At 36.4% G+C, this 20,055-nt stretch overlaps 1 protein-coding gene, 1 long non-coding RNA gene and 2 pseudogenes across 2 annotated transcripts; 1 reads left to right on the top strand and 3 right to left on the bottom strand.

Moving 5' to 3' along the window:
* Window positions 1–927: 927 nt before the first annotated feature.
* LOC147291740 (retinoblastoma-related protein-like) lies at window positions 928–3,805 on the bottom strand. The gene is made up of 7 exons (XM_086236014.1): window positions 3,562–3,805; window positions 3,266–3,459; window positions 2,449–3,141; window positions 2,260–2,284; window positions 2,037–2,149; window positions 1,375–1,490; window positions 928–1,289 (listed from the first exon to the last, which is right to left on the bottom strand). The coding sequence occupies exons 1-7, from the start codon at window positions 3,803–3,805 to the stop codon at window positions 1,139–1,141; spliced, it is 1,536 nt and encodes a 511-aa protein (XP_086092140.1). The 3' UTR covers window positions 928–1,138.
* Window positions 3,806–4,207: 402 nt separating this feature from the next.
* LOC147291739 (origin of replication complex subunit 1B-like) lies at window positions 4,208–10,111 on the top strand (annotated as a pseudogene).
* Window positions 10,112–10,604: 493 nt separating this feature from the next.
* On the bottom strand, window positions 10,605–12,351 carry LOC147291738 (uncharacterized). The gene is made up of 5 exons (XR_015121293.1): window positions 12,227–12,351; window positions 12,047–12,143; window positions 11,403–11,484; window positions 11,205–11,263; window positions 10,605–11,071 (listed from the first exon to the last, which is right to left on the bottom strand). It is a non-coding gene; the product is annotated as an uncharacterized LOC147291738 (long non-coding RNA).
* A 159-nt stretch (window positions 12,352–12,510) lies between these two features.
* On the bottom strand, window positions 12,511–16,628 carry LOC147291737 (putative disease resistance RPP13-like protein 1 pseudogene; annotated as a pseudogene).
* Between the last annotated feature and the right edge of the window lie 3,427 nt (window positions 16,629–20,055).

The raw sequence follows: 20,055 nt of genomic DNA, 5'->3' as shown, positions 1-20,055 counted from the left end.
AGAAAATCAAGATTTAAGTGATATTATCAACAAACCAATTAGAGTGATATTATCGATATATTTAGAGATTTTAAAGATCAAATCAAGATTTAAGTGATATTATCAACAAACCAATTAGAGTGATATTATCGATATATTTAGAGATTTTAATTAAATATTAATCATACAATTATCATTAAAATTAAGATAAATATCTTTAGAGATGTGATGCAATTGGGAAACGGCTTAATCACCAAAAGAGATTTGACTCTATAAATAAGAGAGCCTCCATCAGAAAAGAAGGAAATGACAACACAAACTCTCAAGCGAATATTTAGACTCGATGTCTTTCTGTTTCTCATTTCTTCTTTGCTAAAAACCAGTTCTCTTCATATATATCAAAACAAGTTCTCTGACTACTGATTTATTTTTGTCCTCCTTGATGTAAATTTTAATTCTCTGCAATTGTCTTTCAATTTCCGTTTGATTTCATGATTATTATTCTTAGGTTTGTCATTTGGATTAAATCCTTGGTTATTTGCTCTATTCTTCTTGATTGATCCCATTATTTAAGTCTTTTTTCTTTGTGCAGATAATCCAAGTCTTTTAATAGTAAAGGTAAGAAAAGAAGCTAGACAAGTAGGTATTTGTTTGTCTTTTGGTCAGTCATCTTCAAAAGTTAGATTTATTATTGCCACAAAATTTATATTCATATTTTATTTTTAACTAATCTTCTTATTAATGCTTTCCTATTCAGACTGACTAATTTAAAATCGAGTGTTTCTTGTTGAGGGAATATGTGCTGCCATGGATATTATTAATGGTGGTATCTATCATGCTAAAGGTTGTGTAAAGTAGTAGATCTTGCATTCAAATGCTTTCCTACGTAAAACATTCAAATTTGCAAAGCAGAAGGATGACCATACAATTACTGACTACAGAAACCCAAGAAAGGGAAAAACAAAATTTTTATTGAATCAGCATTCTGCTACCTCTAACATACATCAGGACATGGGAAAGGGGCTCTGTGGTGGCCATTCTACAATAACTCGCCGCTCATTCAGTACCCCGTGTCATAAACATAAAGTGTAGAAGAAATATGAAAAATCAAAAAACTAGATTTACACAGAGGAAAACTATACAGCTGTTTGCCGTTGGATTATGAGTCAGGTTGCTCAGTTTTCAATGGTGCACCTGATGAGGATGCACAACTCCCATTTTGAAGGTACAGGCTATTGGCCACCATAGAATCACTAACCAAGCCTACATCAACGTTGTCGAAGTTGAGTGTGCCTCTGAGCTTTCGGGTACTGAAAAAGAAAACAACGCATCAGAGGAAATCATTAATTGGCACAAAATACCTTGGTTAATATCATGGATAAACAAAAAGCATACCCATTCAAGCGGTTGTTGATGGCAGTGAGATCTTTTGAAGGGCTCTGATATGCATGAGTACTCTCTCCAACACAAGCATAATAGCTTTTTGAGCTATGTGAGATTAAAGCATCCATCTGCAGACGGTTCAAAATTAGATTCACAGTATAAAACTTCATAGTCAACAATGAAGTTCTTAACAGAAAGTAATCAAATGTAATGCCAATGCATTGAGAGGATCTTATAGTTACTACATTATCATTGATCATATCAAGAAAAGAACTTGAAAATTATAGCCAACGGAAATACATGTCTAAGTCTGTTTGGTTAACATCACATATTTGCCTGTGTAAAACAATTGGCTAACATGTCACTGAGCTTCACAAAAGCCCATAGCAAGATAAAGTAAGCATTCAGTTCCAACACATAAATACATAGAGATCTTATTTGTGTCAAAATGTGAGAAGGGAAATGGTTATTATTGTAAAAATGAGACAGTGGAGAAAATAAGCTGATGATTAGAGCATATATTGAATCTATATTATTATAACTTTACATTAAGCATAAAAGATGACTTCTTTTATTCTAAGAGGCAAGTCATATATACGAATCAACATATTTGTGAACAATGAAAAAAAAAAATGGAATAGCGATGACTCAAAAAAACTAAACTAAACTAGTACCTTAGATGATCGCAATGGAGAGACATAAACATTGTGTGCTGCAGATACTTTCTTTGGAGACATATCAGGGAGACTTGGGAAAGTGGATACATTAGGTGATCCAGGACATTGAGCTAATTGGCCAGTAAAACAAGATGTTATTAGGGAATTATACAAATGAATTTTTCAAAACAAACCAGAAATACAATGTAGCAGTTACACATGAGTTTTAACAAAAGCATACCATCATTGCAGTTGTTAGCTTCAGGTTACCTGCACTTATGAATGTCAGATGTATAATGCCATTAAAGAGAACAGATGAAGCAGCAAGTTGCTACAAAGAAATTAGATTTACAACTTTCTGGGACTTGAGACTGATACCTGGCAAATGCAGACTGTAAAGGAGGTGGTGGCAGCTTTGATTTCAGGTTACCTGAGGCCAGGAGTCGTTCTCCAAAAGTCGTTCTTCCAATGAGTTCAGATGTCGTCTCAACTCTCTTGGGAGAGATTCCTCATGTCTAATGAAGCTCTCTATCACCTTGCTAAGATCAAAAGCTGTAATACCTGTCCTTTCCAATACTGCAGGAAACAACATTGTGACGGTCTTATGTGTTGCCAGGACTAACTCAGCAGAGCAGGCTAGCATGCATCTATGGAACCTCTCATTAGTTAATAAAGAGGTCAAATTAGTTGCATGCAGTATTTGAGCCTCTGCCCTACACATTGCCTCCAAAACTCTATAATAAAGCTTGAGTGCTTCCAATCTTCGTTGTTTGGCCCAGATGTTGTCCATGAGGTTAGCACCTTGCAGGCTACCAGTTACACATCGCTCTCCCAAGGCACTACTTGGAAATATGGCCTCCAATATTATTTGTGCCCTACGTATCACATCATTAGTAACATCCCTATCACATGATGCCAGAAAGACCTCCAGCTCGGCTGAGGGTTTCGACGGAAGTGGAGAAATAAAGGTCCGAAGCCACTTTGCAGTTGTCATTGCAGTGCTTACAGGTGTAGCCGCGATCTTTGAGTTAGCACCACCGTTAACATGAGATGCAGGAGAGCGATGGGGAGAGAGTGGACTTGTAATTGTCTTTGTTGGGGAGGCTATTGAATCAAACTTCCTCTAACATAATAGAATAAATGAAACTATCAACAAATTCCCTCTACACGAAACAGAAGCAATGGAAAAAAAAAACATTTAAAATGCCACATGTATGTTCCTGAATAGTGCAATTTTAAAAGCATACCTTCACACCAGATAAATTCATGGATCCTCCGGACAAGCTACCTGAACCAAGTAAGCTGTCCTCCTCGTTGATAAACACTCTCTCATCCAGTTCACCCTTATTCCGAATTGCATCATCATAATCTTTTTCTAGAATATCTAAACTGGATGAAAGAGATGGTTCCTCCATAAGACCTTCAAAATAGGTCAAACCATCTGCATTAAACAGGATCAGATATCAGAATCATTAATAAAATGACGAAAGAACCCGGGATTTTGTTTCAATCACTGTAAATAGGGGAGAATTTTCAAACAAACCTGGATCCATATTCTCTAGATTTTCATTTTTACACTCAGATGCTGAACAAGGCTTCTTCTTTAAAATGTCTACTATTAAAGCATTAATTTTTTCCATTGTTTTTTTCAACTCATCTTCTGAGGTGTCATAGGTGTTGAATGCAACGAGCCCATACATCTGCATTGTGATAATCAGGCTGCCATGCACATTGCTGCTAATCCTGTGTTCCACGAACGAACAAAGCATATTGAGGTTGATTGTCATTTTGTTCGACATCAAGTTCAATCCAAGGTAATCAAGCTTGAGGTTGATCTCATGAATATCCTTGATCCAGCTTGAGGGGGAGTATTTGAAGAAACGTATATAGGTTGTTATCACCACCTTAGCTAGCTTAGGGGTAGGGTTGTGATTAACCACCTTCATACTCTTCCTGTTAGCTGTGGTTCCTTAATTTAAGGCTACAGCTCTGTTCTTTTGTAATTAATTCCAAGGCCTAAATTTAAGGCTTATAGTTAGGAGAGATTAGTGGTGATGGACTTTGTACATTGTCTATTGGTTCTTAGCCAGTTAGGATGGTTCTTAGTTAATGTCGTTTCCTCCTATATAACTCTGCTTTTTCTACAATGTTTACCAAGATGAAAAACACGTTATCAAATTCAACAAAAAATGGGGGAAATTGCGAAATCCCCAAAATCTGCTGACAAGGGTGAGAAGTCGAAGAAGCATAAAGAGGAGGAAAATTTGACCCAGGTTGAACTTGCATTCTCTCCCGTGTCACCGGAGCAATCGGAGACAAAGAAGAGGAAGAGGGGCCGCGAGAAGACGGTGGTGGTTACACGGTCTACAGCTTGTAAGCTCTGATGATGAAGTGGTTGAAGTGGAGGAATGCAGGGTGTTTTTTAAGTCTGGGAAAGCTGTGATGGTTGAGTGTGATGATTGTTTAGGTGGGTTTCATAATGAAACTTTCATTTGAAATGCTTGAAACCTCCTTTGAAAGAGGTTCCTCAAGGAGATTGGATTTGCGGGTTTTGCCAGGCTCACAAATTGGGTAAAGAGGTCCAGCTTCCAACACCTCCACATGGGAAGAAACGGGTTAGAACCTTGAGGGAGAAACTTCTCTCCAGTGATTTATGGGCTGCCCGCATCGAAAGGTGGATGTTTATTTTGACTTAATTTTGAAATGATGTGTGCTTTTGTTGTTTTGTTTATAATGCATTTGGATTTTGTTAATTTTTGTTTTTTGGTGGTGTGCAGTATATGGAAAGAAGTGGATGGTAGCCATTGGTGTCGGGTACGTTGGTATATAATTCCCGAAGAGACTGCGGCCGGAAGACAACCACATAATTTGAGGAGAGAGATTTATCGCACAAATGATTTTTCTGACATTGAGGTGATAGATGATATATCTTAATTGTTCATTTACTTATCAAAGAAATGATTATAACTATGATTGTTTCATTTCAAAGAAAGGTTCTTTTTCTGTTTGAATAAATTTGTCAATTATGGGACACAGAGATTGTCCTGCATGCAAGAATAATTTTCTCAGAATCACATGCAAGAAATGGTGACATCATACCTTTTGTATTCAATTCTTTATTTTGTTTCTGTTAGTAATGATGTATATGTGAATGTGAATTTCTGTTCCTAATCAATTCTTAGAATTATTAAAAAGAGCAACTAAGAAAATAAGAATTCATGTGATATGTTTAGCATAAGGGTAAAAAAAAGAAGCAGAAAGAAATTGACAAAAATATGTATCATTGTTCATGTGATATAGCCAAATCTGAAGAAATAGGATTAATTCTTAGTTTAATGGAGTTGAATGAGTTTTATAAATTGGCACAGTTTCAAGTGTCTCGCTGAAATTGATGATGGTGAAGAGGTAAGCATTTCATGAAATCAGAATCAGTATTTGAAATTCTGCAAAATTCCAAATGGAGTGAAAATTCAGTTGAAATCTATGGGTTTTTAACCATTTGGTAGGATGATGATGAAGCTGGAAGTGATGAAAACTGGAAACTTTTCAGAGACGCAGACTTTGATGCAGAAGAAGACATGGACTATGAAGAGGAGAGTCTCAAAAATTACTAGCTAAACCATCTCAAACTCATGAGTTGGTTGCAGTATGGCCACTACTTTCTATCTCATATTTGTGGCTTTAGTTTGTTTTCTGCCCAAAATTAAAGTAGTCAATTATGTATGTACAGAATTCACAGAAGGGTCGGTTTTTGGGACTTCAAAAGAAGGAATGAAGAAAATCCCAGAGCATGTAAGATGCCACAAACAGACTGCTCTTGAGAGAGCAAAGGCAACACTTCTGTTGTCATCACTGCCAAAGTCTTTACCTTGCAGGGATAAGTATGTTAGAATCAGTCCATTAAAAGTTTTCTTTGATGTGCATTATTTTAACATTTTAATCACGTAGACCTGCTTTTATGTAGAGAAATGTTGGAGATAACTGCATTTATCAAAGGTGCCATCTCTGATGATAAATGTCTGGGACATTGTCTGTACATTCATGGCGTTCCTGGAACTGGCAAGGTACAATCTGTTTATTTTTTTTATTAACAGATAGCTGTGTTAATTCAGATAGCCTATAGATTTCATTTATGTACTTTTCATGCATGAACTGAAATTTACTTATTCCTTCCATTATCTTTGTATAACTGCAGACAATGAGTGTATTGACAGTAATGAGGAATCTAAGGTCTGAAGTTGATGCAGGAAGTATAAGACCCTACTGTTTTGTGGAGATAAATGGTCTATAGTTGGCATCACCAGAGAATATCTATCAGGTAAAATTACATTTAAATTTGATGCTCTATGTTTATCATGATGGCATGCCTTTGTAGCCCTGTAATACACCTTGTGTTTGCACAGGTTATATACAAAGCATTAAGTGGGTACAGAGTTGGTTGGAAAAAGGCTCTTCACTTGCTAAATGAGCGATTTTCTGATGGAAAGAAAATTGGCAAAGAAGATGACAAGCCTTGTATTCTTCTTATTGATGAACTTGATCTTCTTGTGACTAGAAACCAGTCGGTAACCCATTTGTCTCAGTTGGTACCCTGTGCATTTTGTGATGTGAGTATTTGCTAACAACTATTCCAGTCATTTGTTTTATAAAAATATGCAAAGTTTTACTATGAATATTTGTTAAGTATACATAGTTCTCATACTTGTAGTCCCTTCTTGGTTTCAGGATCTATACAACATTCTTGACTGGCCTACTAAGCCACACTCAAAATTAGTTGTAATAGGTATACTTTTCTCTTCAATATGTCTCCTTCCTTATTGAATGATGATTGCATTCTTTCAGCACACAATGATGTTTCTTTTCTGAGATTAAGGGATTCTCGAATACCAAAAAAGGGAAAAGGAAAAGGGAAAATGGTTCTACTAGAAACAATGATGACGACAATGAGATCGTTGATGACTGCAACATTAACCTCTTTGTGATAAATATATATATTCAGGCATAGCCAATACCATGGATCTTCCAGAGAAGTTGCTTCCTTGTATTTCAAGTCGTATGGGAATCCAAAGGCTCCGCTTTGGCCCCTATAATTTACCAGCAGCTTCAAGAAATCATTTCGAGTCGCCTTAAAGGAATTAATGCATTTGAAAAACAAGCTATAGAATTTGCTTCCAGAAAGGTAAGTTATATCTTATTTGTTTCATCATGAATTTTAACTTTTGTTTCTCTGTTTATTAGTTGGCCATAGTGGATGCTCGCACTGTGCACGCCTTTGATATTATTTGAACACATATTCAGGTAGCAGCTATTTCAGGAGATGCCCAACGTGCATTGGAGATATGTAGGCGTGCCGCAGAAATCACGGATTATCAATTGAAGAAATTAACCTCAGCTCCCAATAATGCTTCTCAAGGTATACAAACTTCTACAATTGATTTTCCAGACGGACTCCGTCACAAAATGCTGTAAAGAAATAATGAGGGGACAACCCCTTTAAATTAGGAAACTAGATTTGAATGATCATTACTTGATTCAAACGACTGTTTAAATTGTATCACCATGTTTGGTAAGTTTTTAGAGCAATTGTCCCAAGCCTTCTCCTACCAGTCTTGCAATTGCCCAAAAATGGAATGTTCACTTTGCTGTTTAGCTTAGTCCTCTGTCTAGCTCCTTTGTGTGTTGTAATTTTTTTTAGGCTTGCATGCCTGCTTGTTTGGTTTAGTTTGGGTCTTGTTGTTTGTTTTTGGCTTTGGCTTGTTGTTAACTGGGTTTTTTCACGTGGACTGGCTTTTGTGCTGGTTTTATGGCCTGTATTGGCTTGTGTGTTTTTTTTTTTCTTCCTCGTTGTCCTCTTGGTTAATGTATTCATTTATTTACCAACAAAAAAAAGAGAATGTTTTGCTTCTAATCATACTTCACACCTTCGAACTCTCTTAGCTATTTGTTATGACTGGTTGCCTTCATTTTGTCCAAATCAAGTTCTAAATCGTGGTTTCCCATTTCACCTGACCACATCAACAAAACATGAGATAATGTATTTAAACTTCCATGATCATCACTTGATATTGGGGTAGTAAAAACTACTTATTGTGATTATTATCTTTCTACTTGAAAACTGCTTCTTTCATTGATTACTAGAAACTGGGAACTGGGAAGATATGTAAACTATTCATGTGCAAGAGTTAGAAATCTGAATTACTTTGTACGGTCTTGATTTGCGTCCATTTTAGATAAAAGGCCCATATTAGATGTTCAGTGGGGCATTGAAGTTTGAATTATTTTGTTCTAGAAATATACCAGCTCTTGCTCAAGGAAATTCTGGCTATGCCTCTCCCCTCCACCATCCCCATATTGGGACTTGATCAGAGTATTGACCCTTCTTTGTGATGTCCAATTTCATTGTTTTTAACATCATGGTCTAAAATATTGAAGCATTGTAAATTTGTTCAAGTTTGGTCTCGTATTTAACTTTTCCTTTCATTGGAAAAAAATCAACTGTCCCATAATTAGAGCTAGGTTTCATGGAAGATCTACTTTAAATACTAAAACATCTCTTGTTTTTTTTTTTTTTTTACTGTGGTTTTGCTTTGTTTTTCATTTTTCTTTTTAAAGAAGCACCCTTTATCTGAGAGTCTCCACCAATTTTTGTTTTATCACCAGATAGAACTAGTAAGTGCTTGTTATTCCTCATCTACAAATATTAAAATTTTGATACCTAATCCTTCTCTGGTTCATTTGACACATGCAACCTGTTACGTTAATTCAATAGCTTTCTCATTGCTTTCCAAAATGAAGCTCTTCTTTAAACCAAAGAATTAGAATTATTAACTTTTCTTCTTTCTTGTAACCTGAAATTTCAAATATGTACTCTGTTGCTGCATTGGTATGAGAAAACACCAACATCTCATGTAGCTTAAAAAATATGTGCTTGCTTTGTTAGAAGTGTTATTTTTTTTGTTCCTGAAACTTCATTTCTTGTCATTTTATATATGTATCCACTTTGCAGGAGAAACAGTTGTTGGTATGGCAGAGGTTGAAGCAGCCATACAAGAAATGTTCCAGGATGAGGCAAGTGAGTCAAATTATATCTTATGTTGATAATAAATACTTATTTTATCTGTTGTTGAAAGTTGAAACTTAATTCATTTATTTTAATGAAGTTATTTCTTAGAAGAGGGAACCAAAGCTCTTGAATAAAACAGTGACTACTGCATAATTTGCTATCTTAACATGAGATAAATGAGATCAAGATGGCCGCACATTTTTAATGGTGCCTACAAAAGAGATGAAAATGGTGGCCAGTTGGCGTTTTCTAAATCTTATATAGCTGCCACTCTTGTAAAGAACATAGCTTGTGAATAAATGGCTTACATGAGCAAATTAACATAAAGCATTAACAACTGAATCACTGGTGCTGGTTTTAAGTTTTTTTTCTCCTTTTTTTTTTTTTTTTTTTTTTTTTGAATTTATGCACAGATAAGATTTAACTCAATACTACTTTTATTTATTATTTTGCATTTGTAAGATGGAAAATAATTTTTTTTACCTTCTTGAGAGATATATTAATGTTGATTCTTCCTTTTCTTTTCCTTTCCAGGTGATGAAAACTTGTCCAAAACTGAGCAAAATCTTTTTGACTGCTGTGGTGCATGAACTCTATAAAACAGGAATGGGTGAAACTACTTTTGAAAAGGTGAACTTCTCAAGCTTCCCTGAATGATTTGTGTATTTACATTTTTGTTCGGTGCTTTCAGATTTTTTTGTATTTAAATTTTAGTATTTAACACAGAAGGTGATAATGATTAGGCAAGAAACATTGACGACGATTGACATAATGACTAATAAAATACTATTCTCCCTCACAATAGTGTATCTCAAGTAGAAACCAGAGTATTTTGATTTTGGTTTACCACTCTCTCTGATGCCCTTCACTGTTTACTTCTACTACTGGAGGTTTAAAATTAAGTTGTGATGCAATAGTGTTTTTATTGAAGTTATATTTTGGATTGCAGTTAGCAATGGCAATCTCCTGTCTCTGTACAAAAAACGGAGAATCATTTCCTGGACATGACACACTATTAAAAATTCGGTAAGACGCGTTATAATATTAATTTCTACATACATATGGAGAAACATAATTGAATAGCTTTATTGAAAAGAAATTGTTGCAGCTTCTTAAACCTAATTCCCAGTATCAAGTCCAAGATTGTACAAGAACACACAAAATATACTTTGAAAGTAAATTCTTGGAAAAGCAGCGAAATATATTTTGAAAATATACAAGTATTTTGTTGGAAAAAGTAGCTGCATTGAATCCACCATATTGGACTACACTACCCATTTCCCATATAGCTCTCATTTAACAGATAAAAAAAATAAAAATAAAAAACAAGCTCATATGGGTACCTGATCCTGATTAGGTAGTTGAGAGTGAAATGACAATTGGAACTTTTTGTGAGAGCTCATATAATCACTTCCTTATCTATCTTTATGCAAGGAATGCCAGCTATCTTGTTCCAATCTTCTCCCGTTTTATTTTCAAGGTATATTTACTTCAAGGAAGAAAAGAAAGAGATGCTGGAAAACCCTCTCCTGGCAGGAATTCCAGAGTCGGGCACTCATCAATATCTAGCCTTTGAGATGCTGGAAAATCCACTCCTGGCAGGAAATCATGACGGTCACACCTTCTAATATTTAGCTTTTGAACAGAAGTGAGATGTTGAAGTCCCTTTCCATTAAAGATTTCAGATTCAGTGTAGAGATTTCAAGAGAGTTGAGAGTGGTAGGAAGCAGCTGTTTCTGAGCAACGTTTCCATGCTGTATCAGCAAGTTTCTTTCAGCTCTTGTCCTCCATATTGGCTCTTGATCAGAGGGGGTTGTAACTGAACTTTAATATTTTGCTTAAAATCATTTATTAAAAGAAATTCAAATCCCTCCATTATCTTCTTCCATAGAGATCACAGAGAAAACTGTCTTTTGCTTCAGCAAAATTCAAATTCGAATCACTCTGGGTTGCTTTCCATGGTCTCCATGGCCTTCAATCCTCCTGGTCTCTGCATCACTCAAAGGAAAAAGCTATTAACCAAACATAAAAATGTGAATGCTTATAGCCCAAAAAAATAAAAAATTAGAAGAAGAGGATGCTGCAAATCAGACAAAGTCTAATCCAAGTACCTTCTTAATTACCTTTCTTCTTCCTAACTTCACATCTCTCTTGGCACATATCTGTAAGCCATCCACCAGGACTGATTAAAGAAGAGTAAAAGAAAATAACTAATATTAGTGAAGCTAAAATTAAACCCAAATGAGGAAAACAAACCCCAATTTCTTTCAAATATATTAGCCAATAACTTCAAATTATAATAAGACTGCAAAAGGACTTACAAGTAAGTTTCATTGGATGACTTTGGCCCTCTTGTTAAACCTTAGGGTATGTTAACAACACTTAATGACCCCTTTTCTTAATCTGACAGCAAATATTAGCAACAGAAAAGTTGAGAGATAAATTAGCAAACTGCTAAATGAACATGAAAGCAGCAACCACAAATAAAAAATTAACTTGTTATATACAGGTTAGGAAAAATTCAAAATACAGATTGCCAGCTTAAATTAAGCACTTTGGTGATTTTGGGGGGCCAAGAACTCAAGAACTCAAGAACACAAGAACATAGTTCAATTTTTCAACTTTGTTTTGTTTAAGTTTTGTGATTATATTATTGAAAAAAATATATTAAAATTAGATTAAGATTTCTTTTATCTCAAACTCATTTGGCTTCCATGGAAGTTTCTGCAGATGCATGTGACAGGTTTTACAAAAGACTCGAAAATAATTACCAATATTATAATGCTAATATTGATAAGAAATAATGAATGATATGATCTAAGCGTTAAATTCTGTCTTCAAACAATATACAGGGGATATACATTGGTTTTAAAATATCCAGCGAAATATATTTTTAAAATATATGAGTATTTTGAAGGGAAAAAAGTAGCTCCTTGCTCCACAATATTGGATTAAATTCACATACCCGACATTGATTGGAGACTTGAGGGTGAAATGAAAGCGCATGATCTTGGCCCAATCTTCTCTCGTCTTATTTTCACAGTCCACTATCTTGGTCCAATCTATGTAGAGTAAACTATCCCATTAACGAAGAATTCAAAAGATCAAAGTAATTAAGTAGCAGAATTAAAAATAGAAGAGGTACCTGAATGAAAATCAGATAAATTGTAAGGGCCAATGCAGGGGATGTGACCAATCTTGGGTCAATCCTCTCCATTCAAAGACCAACAATTATCTTTACAGTTCCACAGTGAGTTCTCTAGCTCTCTGCAGAAGTAAAGCCCAAAAGCTCAGAAAACAATATTAAAGTATGGATAAGCCTATGCTTTGATTTAACAGATGAAAAACAAGCGGTGGGGTGGTAGGTACATACCCGACTCTGGTTTTAGAGTTGAGAGTGAAATGAAAACCAGAACTTTTTGTGAGAGCTCATATGATCACTTCCTCATCTATCTCTATGAAAGGAATGCGAGCTATCTTGGCCCAATCTTCTCCTATCTTATTATTTTCACAATATCTTTTTTTCAGAGTTGAAGAACATCCGTAGATTCTCAGAAAAGAAAGAGACGCCGGCAAACCCTCTCCTGGCAGGTATTCGAGACTCGGACAGCCACGAATTTGTAGGCTTTGAAGAGAAGTGAGGTGTTGAAGTCCCTTTCCGTTCAAAGATTTCAGGCTTAGGTCACAGATCCAGAGAGTGTTGAGAGTTGTAGGGAGCAGCTGTTCCTTGAGCAACGTCCCCAACAGATGGTCTGTTCCTTGAATCTGGAGTCTTTGAAGGGAGACAAGTCCTTGCAAACCCCACTCCGCTGAAGGCCTCAGTCTGTCACAATCATATACTAAAAATTCACGTAGGTTGGGAGGCAAACCCCCTTCTGCAATTGACACAACATTTGGAAGATTCCATATGAACAAATATTGAAGGGCGGTGAGGGTGTGAATTCGTTCGGGCAATGACTTCAAATTCTTGCATCCACTGACTGAAAAGTCACTCAGGTTGGGAGTAGGCAATCCTCCGTGGGGAAAAGAGACCAGATTTGGACACTCCCAGATATGCAAGGAGTTTAGATTTTCATCAACTCCTTCAATGGAAAGGGATTCCAGATTCACACAACCTCTGATATAAAGACTGCTAAGTTTGGGAAAAATGCCCAACGGGAAGGACCTCAGTGAATCACAGCTGTCGTTTATCCTCAAAGACTGAAGCGATGTCAATTCGGCCATCATCTCATAAGGAAGGAATTCTAATCTCCTACAATTGTCTATATGAAGATATTCCAACGTAGTAGGTAGAGCATCTCTAGGGAACGACAACAGGGCTGGACAATTCTTGAGAGTCAAGTGTACAACACAATTGCTGCTATGCACCAGTTGCTTGGGCAAGCACTCTATATCAACAAAATTTCCAATCTCAAATCTCCGAAGCAAGGGCATAAATTCTGTTCTCTGACCTAGTAATGATAACAGATGCGGGCATCCAGCCAAGCTCAATTCTTCAAAAGAATATTGTTGTAAGTAGTCCATGTTAAGGGTTGTAGTGGCCCTTTCGTATAGAACCACACACTTCACCACTGAAAGTGTTTTCAAGCAAGGAAGATGATTAGGCAAGTTTCCTCTCAGCTTCGGACAATTATATAAATTCAGCTCCTGGAGACGAGGAAAATCTGGATATTCACCTCCACTTGGCTGCCATTCCTCCCATTCAAGCATCTCCTCAAACTCTAGCTTCTCCAGAGATTGAAACGGCTGAAATATTAGAGAAGACCCATTGCCATAGAACTCAGCACCGATAGTCGTAAGAAATTTCATTCCTCTTATAGAAAGCTCTTTGAGAGCGGGTAGCTGCCCGAGTGGTGGCAAGGACAAACAATAACTACATTCACTGAGACACAAGAATTCTATTTGAGAATAGGAAGAGTCTCCCAACCAATTTGGGAAGCAAGTTCCACCATAAAATCTGATGATCAACTTCTCTAAATTTATGGGAGGCTGGAGCCTCTCAAGTACATCTCTCTCATTTTGGGGATCATTGGTGTCCTCACCCCATTCCAACACCAACTCCTTGAGATCATTCTTTTCCTTCAAATTGGCGTGCGAGGAATCCATAGCATCAACTACATTTTGCAGCTTTAGAATAGAAAGGCTTCCCCGAAGATACCGTAACTCCCTCAATTCTGTAAGGCATGACCCACTTGACTTTCCAACAACAAATACAGTCAATGTTCTCAAACATTTTAGTCTACCCATTTGCAATGGCATCTCTTTTATGTTAGTTCCACGAAGATCAAGATGACGTAAATCAATTAATTTCCTCATATCTTTAGGCAATTCATTGAGACAGGAACAATTTGACAATAGTATTGTCTGTAAATTGCATAGAGAACACACTATATCAGGTAACCTTTTGATTGCAGTAAAGGAAAGATCCAAGTAGCGCAAGTGAATGAGATTACCAATAGAATTAGGTAATTCACTGATATTTTTGTATTTTGATAAAGATAAGACTCGCAAACATCTTAGTGCTGGCAGCAAATCATGTAAAACCCTTTTGCTTACATAATATTCTTGCCAATATGTTCTCAAATTTAAGGGTAAGAAGGTCCGCAAACACTTAAGCCTGTATAATGGCTCAAATTTTGAAGCGGTATCAAATTCTTCTTGAACATATGATAAATGACGACTTGTTTTGGGAACTTCATGAGATTCCCCCCCTTCTAACCTGTAACAAAATCCCTTGGCCATGAACACAGCCATGTCATTAATAAGATCATGCATTGTGAAACTTGATTTGCTATAATTTTGAAATAGTGATCGTGATAATAATTGATCAAAGTATCTCTTAGCCACCTCTTCCATCTTACTCGCATTCTCATCTTGTGGAACTAAACCTTCAGCCATCCAAAGTAAAACTACGTCTTCCTTCTTGAATTCATAGTCTTTCGGAAAAATTGAACAATAAACAAAACATTGTTTTAAATGGGCCGGGAGATAATGGTAGCTCAATCCTAGAGCGGGCAGAATATTACTTTTATTGTACGGTAGCTCCCAAATATTGCTATTTAATATGCTATTCCATTCCTCTAAATCTTTCTTCTTGGAACGTAGCAAACCTCCAAGTGTTTCTGCAGCTAAAGGCAAACCATTGCACTTACCTGCAATTTGCTTGCCAATTTCTTCCAAGTTTGGATGTGCACTAGGGGCTTCATCTCCAAATGCATGTTTTGCAAGTAACAACCAACAATCTTCATCCGACAACGGTTTCAAGTACTGAATAGGAACATTGTTGATGGTAGATGCAACGTTTTCGTTCCGTGTTGTTACAAGGACCTTGCTTCCTCTTGCCCCAAAAGCAAAAGGAGCCTGGAGGCAATTCAAATCAATATAATTCTCATTCCAAAGGTCATCCAATACAAATAAAAATTTCTTTGCCCTAACTTCTTCTCTTAGTTGAACTTGAAGAAGATTCAAGTCCATAATATTATCAAAATTTTTTGAAGTGACCGACTGAAGAAGGGTTTTAGTTACCCTAACCACATCAAAGTCTTCTGAAACACAAGCCCAAGCTATAAGAGTATAATGCTCTTTTACTTTGTCATCATTGTAAAGGGACCGAGCAAGGGTTGTCTTACCAACTCCGCCCATTCCGACTATGGTGATGACAGATACATCATTGCTGCTTGCATCATCTGAAAACAACAGTTTTGCTAACTTTTCTTTATCTCCATCCCTACCATATACAAAAGGTTCATGAACCAAGGAAGTTGTTGGAGTTCTCTGTGAAACCTTCCCCCCAACAACTTCTCTCAGACCAAGCACACCTTTCTGTTTTGCAAGGAGTTCTAATCTTTCAAACAACTCTCTTATCTTAGCATTCATGCTTTGATAAACAGGATTAAGAGAAGTAGAGAGGAAGTTCAACACCTTGGTGAATTTGTGGGTCTGAGCATATTCAGCTTCCACCTTGCATCTCAAAGCTTCAGTGTTGATCTCATCCAGTAAGTCATCTGCATCTAAGACAGCATGTTTGAGCTCATCAAGCCAGTCTCTAACAGCAGGGTTCACAATTTGCTTCTCCTCTGCATCATTGAGCACTACAGAAAGGGACAGCAGTGTGATCTTCAGTTTCTTCAGGAGTGAATCATCGAGCTTCTTCCTCTGAAATAAGTCAATGAAGTCGCGTGAAGCAATCCTGTCACACAACACCTGGATGGAAGCAGTGAGCAGAGCCTCTCCAACAAAAGCTCCAGCCATTTTGTCTTCTTAATTTGCAAATGATTTCAAAGAAGTATTCTCTAACTTTTGCAAATAGCAGAAGGGGGGAGTTTGTGAAAGTGTTTTAGGATTATATAGCTCGATCAAGTACACTGACTTGGGCTGTTAGTTGTAGATGACTAAAAAATGTTTTATATGTGGTTATGTGCTTGTTCTAGGAAGCTTATTGGCCTAATTTTTAATTACTTTCAGTCTTTTCTTGTTTGACTAACACTTAAACCAAGACCTCTTGCAGCTGGCCATCACTGACCGAGCAATATAATAGCTCAACTTGGTTTTCAATGAAGTAGTATTCTAACCAATTTTTCAAATAGCCGATCAAACACATAAGATTACAATTGATTATATAGCAATTGCCTTGGTAATGCAGTAGGTCCCACACGGTTAAGCATATGCATGGTGGGGGTAGGAAGCTTCCTCTTGTTGGTGTTCATGTTTGGTTTTTTTCATCTATGCATGTATTTAATTTGTCAGGCAATTTTTCTCTTCGATTATTGGCAAAGGAAGCAGTGAGCAGAGCCTCTCCAACCAAAGCTCCAGCCATTTTTCTCTTCTTTTCAAAGGATCGATAGGATTTCAATGAAGTAGTTTAAGTAGTTTCAAAGGATCCCACACGGTTAATCCTTTTGGTTTTATCTCTCTCTCTCTCTCTCTCTCTCTCTCTCTCTCTTCTATTATGAAGGAATCCAACTCATCGAAGACGAATGGAGGTCCTTTTCAAATAAAGAAGAACAATGAAATCCACTAATGCATAAAAACTTCCAGTGTTATTGGATTTAATTAGTACATATATAGCCTTCAAGAACTAATAAGTCAAGACTTGCTTTTTTTTTTTTTTGGACAATATGCCTTTTCTTTTCTGATAATAAGGAGCTGATAGTATGTCTTTAATGCGCAACGCCAGATACATTTGATCCATCCTCCATCAGAGTCCAGCATAAGCCTTGGGACTTCTAATAATTAACATTTCTTTTTATTGAAATTCTAATAACATTTCTGAACTTTACATTATGTATTATTGTATTATGTATTATTCTTGGCAAAAATATTTCACAAAAATTAAAACTAGGTTATTATTAATTTTTTTTCCTTTTTTTTTTTTTTATACTTTTAATTAGCATTCTTTTATATGTGTGTATAGTAAACAGTTAATTTGATTGATATACCATGCAATAAGTTTCAAAGCACTTATTTGATTAGTTCAATTATGTGTACCACACAAATTACAATAACAGAAGCAATTGTCGGTGGGCTAGCTGTTGGAGGATGAAAGCAAAGAAACAGTGGTACTCATTAAAAACATATGGCCCATGCTATGTTATGTAGCAGCCGGGTGGTAAAGGTTTTTACTTTTTGAGAAATGGAACTTTATTTTGAGTTGATAGTTAATTTGTGATCTGCTACTTAATCTTAAACGCATACAAACGAAATTCAATTTGTCAGCTGGTTTGGAGTTGGAGATTTTTTGAGTATGAAAGTATCGTGCTCTTCGATTAAAACTTCTATACTTTTTAGGTCATTTTTGTCATTATATATAACTACATCACTTCAATCTTAAAATTTAACACTCAAACACTATTTTTTATACCCACGTCACTTTAAAAATATGACTTATCAAACGCTAATTAATGTACGCTAATGTTATTATGTGACAAATGTATTGTAATTTTTTATCACTCTGTATTAATGTTTAATACCAAGGGCCAGTTTGGGGTTGAGGTTTGGTGAAAAAAAACAACTTATTTCCACCACAATACAACTTGAGGTATTTGGTGAAAAAACCAAAAGCAACTTTTTAAAAAAACAAGGGTTGGGGAAAGCAATTTTTGGGGGTTGGGAGGAAGCAGCTAGGGAGGTGCTTTCCAAAGCTGTTGTGTGGGAAAGCACCCCTGACTTCCAAAATTGTCCTCAGCCAATTTATGAAATGACAGCTCCTACCCCTCATTAATTTTCAATCCCAAATATTTAATATTTTTAATGGGTAATATCTAATATCTAATATTCAATCCCAAGTATCTAATATTTTTAATTATGTCTAATATTTTTATCAATGTTAGTTTTTTCTCTTTCCCAACAAAAAAAATACCATTTCTAAATTCTAATATGTCATAAAATCATGTCTAATATTTCTACTTATGAAACGATATAAAATCATGTCCATTTTGGTCATTATATATAGCCACAACACTTCTACATCAAAATTTACCAAACACTCTATTGCTGCTTTTACCACTCACAACACTTTTAAAAACACAGTTTACCAAACATTCATCCACTTTACCTCACAACAGTTTTTCCCACCACATAGCAGCTTTACCTCACATAAACTTTTTCCCACCACACTTCAACCCCAAATTGGCCCTAAGCAATCACAATCCTGACCTCAGCAAGGGCCGGAAGAATGCAATCAGCAGGCCCAACAAACTCATGATAGGCCCACGCCCAAAAACTGACCCAAATGAGCAATACCGTCTGCAGAACTGTGACAATTTATAATAGGGTAATTTCATTAAATAACCTCTTTTAAAACTCTATCTTTTTTAACCCTTCCCTCCTATCTTTATTTTTATGGCTCTTTGGCCCATTTTCAGACAAAAATGGTCCTGATATACATGTCGACACTCTGTCAACCCCTGAGTCGCCACATGGTTGACATATATGTCGACACTCTGTCAACCAAAAAATTGATATTAACAAAAATATGAAAAAATGTAGAAAATGATGAATATGATGAACTGGCTACAGCATGATCTAAAGTGACTGTAGAATTATGTGTCGACCATTTTTTGACCATGTGTTGACCATCAAATTTCAAATATAAAACAACAAACCAAAGTTGAAATTTCAGATCTAGAACATCAAACTCAGATCAAAATTTCATATCTTGAACAACATATCCAAATCGAAATTTGTTAAACTAAGATCTAAAAATGAAAAATTTGACAGAAAAATCTGAATTTATTAAAGTTCCTAAGTCTCAATCCAAACTTTTTTTTTTCTTTTTATTGCTCAATAATGAATACAATGTTTTTGATAATTTTTTTTTCCCAATTACATCCAAAACCCACAAAATTTCAAAGGAAAAAAGAAGAGAAAAAAGTAAAACAAAAACAAACAAAAAAACCCAAAGATATCATGCATCACGCATCCTACAAAAACTGCTGCTAATTTCAACTCCATTGCTCTCAAACCACCCACCAACCCAATGTTGGATCTCAACCTCTCTGTTCATTCTTAAAATATATTAATAAATAAACGAAACCATACATTTTTTATTGAGAGCTGTTATTTGCACACCCCTAATCACTTAATTAGTGATTTTACACATTTGCCCCATTGTAAAAATTCCCTAAAGCCCTCCCCCAATACACCTCATCTCTCTCATCCCTCCCATCCCAACTGTGCCTTGCCGAGCTCCCATCTCTCCGGCTTCTCTCTCCCCTCTTCAGCTCCTCTCTTCTCCCATCACAGCACCACCCTTCCAGCCAGCCAACCTCCTCGCAACACCAGCCTCCCCGCAGCACCACCCTCCCAACTCGCCGACCTCCTCGCAGCACCACCCTCCCAGCGCAACACCACCATCCCCGCAACACCACCCTCCTCGCAGCAACACCCTCCCAGCTTGCCAACCTCCCCCGCAGGCTGCAGCACCGACCCTCCTCTCTCTCTCCTCCCTGCAGCACCACCCTATTATCTCTCTCT

Source organism: Dryas octopetala, chromosome 3, assembly GCF_963921425.1.
Source record: "Dryas octopetala chromosome 3, drDryOcto1.1, whole genome shotgun sequence".
NCBI lineage: Eukaryota > Viridiplantae > Streptophyta > Magnoliopsida > Rosales > Rosaceae > Dryas > Dryas octopetala.
The sequence above is the reverse complement of the archived record's forward strand: the minus strand, read 5'-3'. Positions and strand labels throughout refer to the sequence as shown.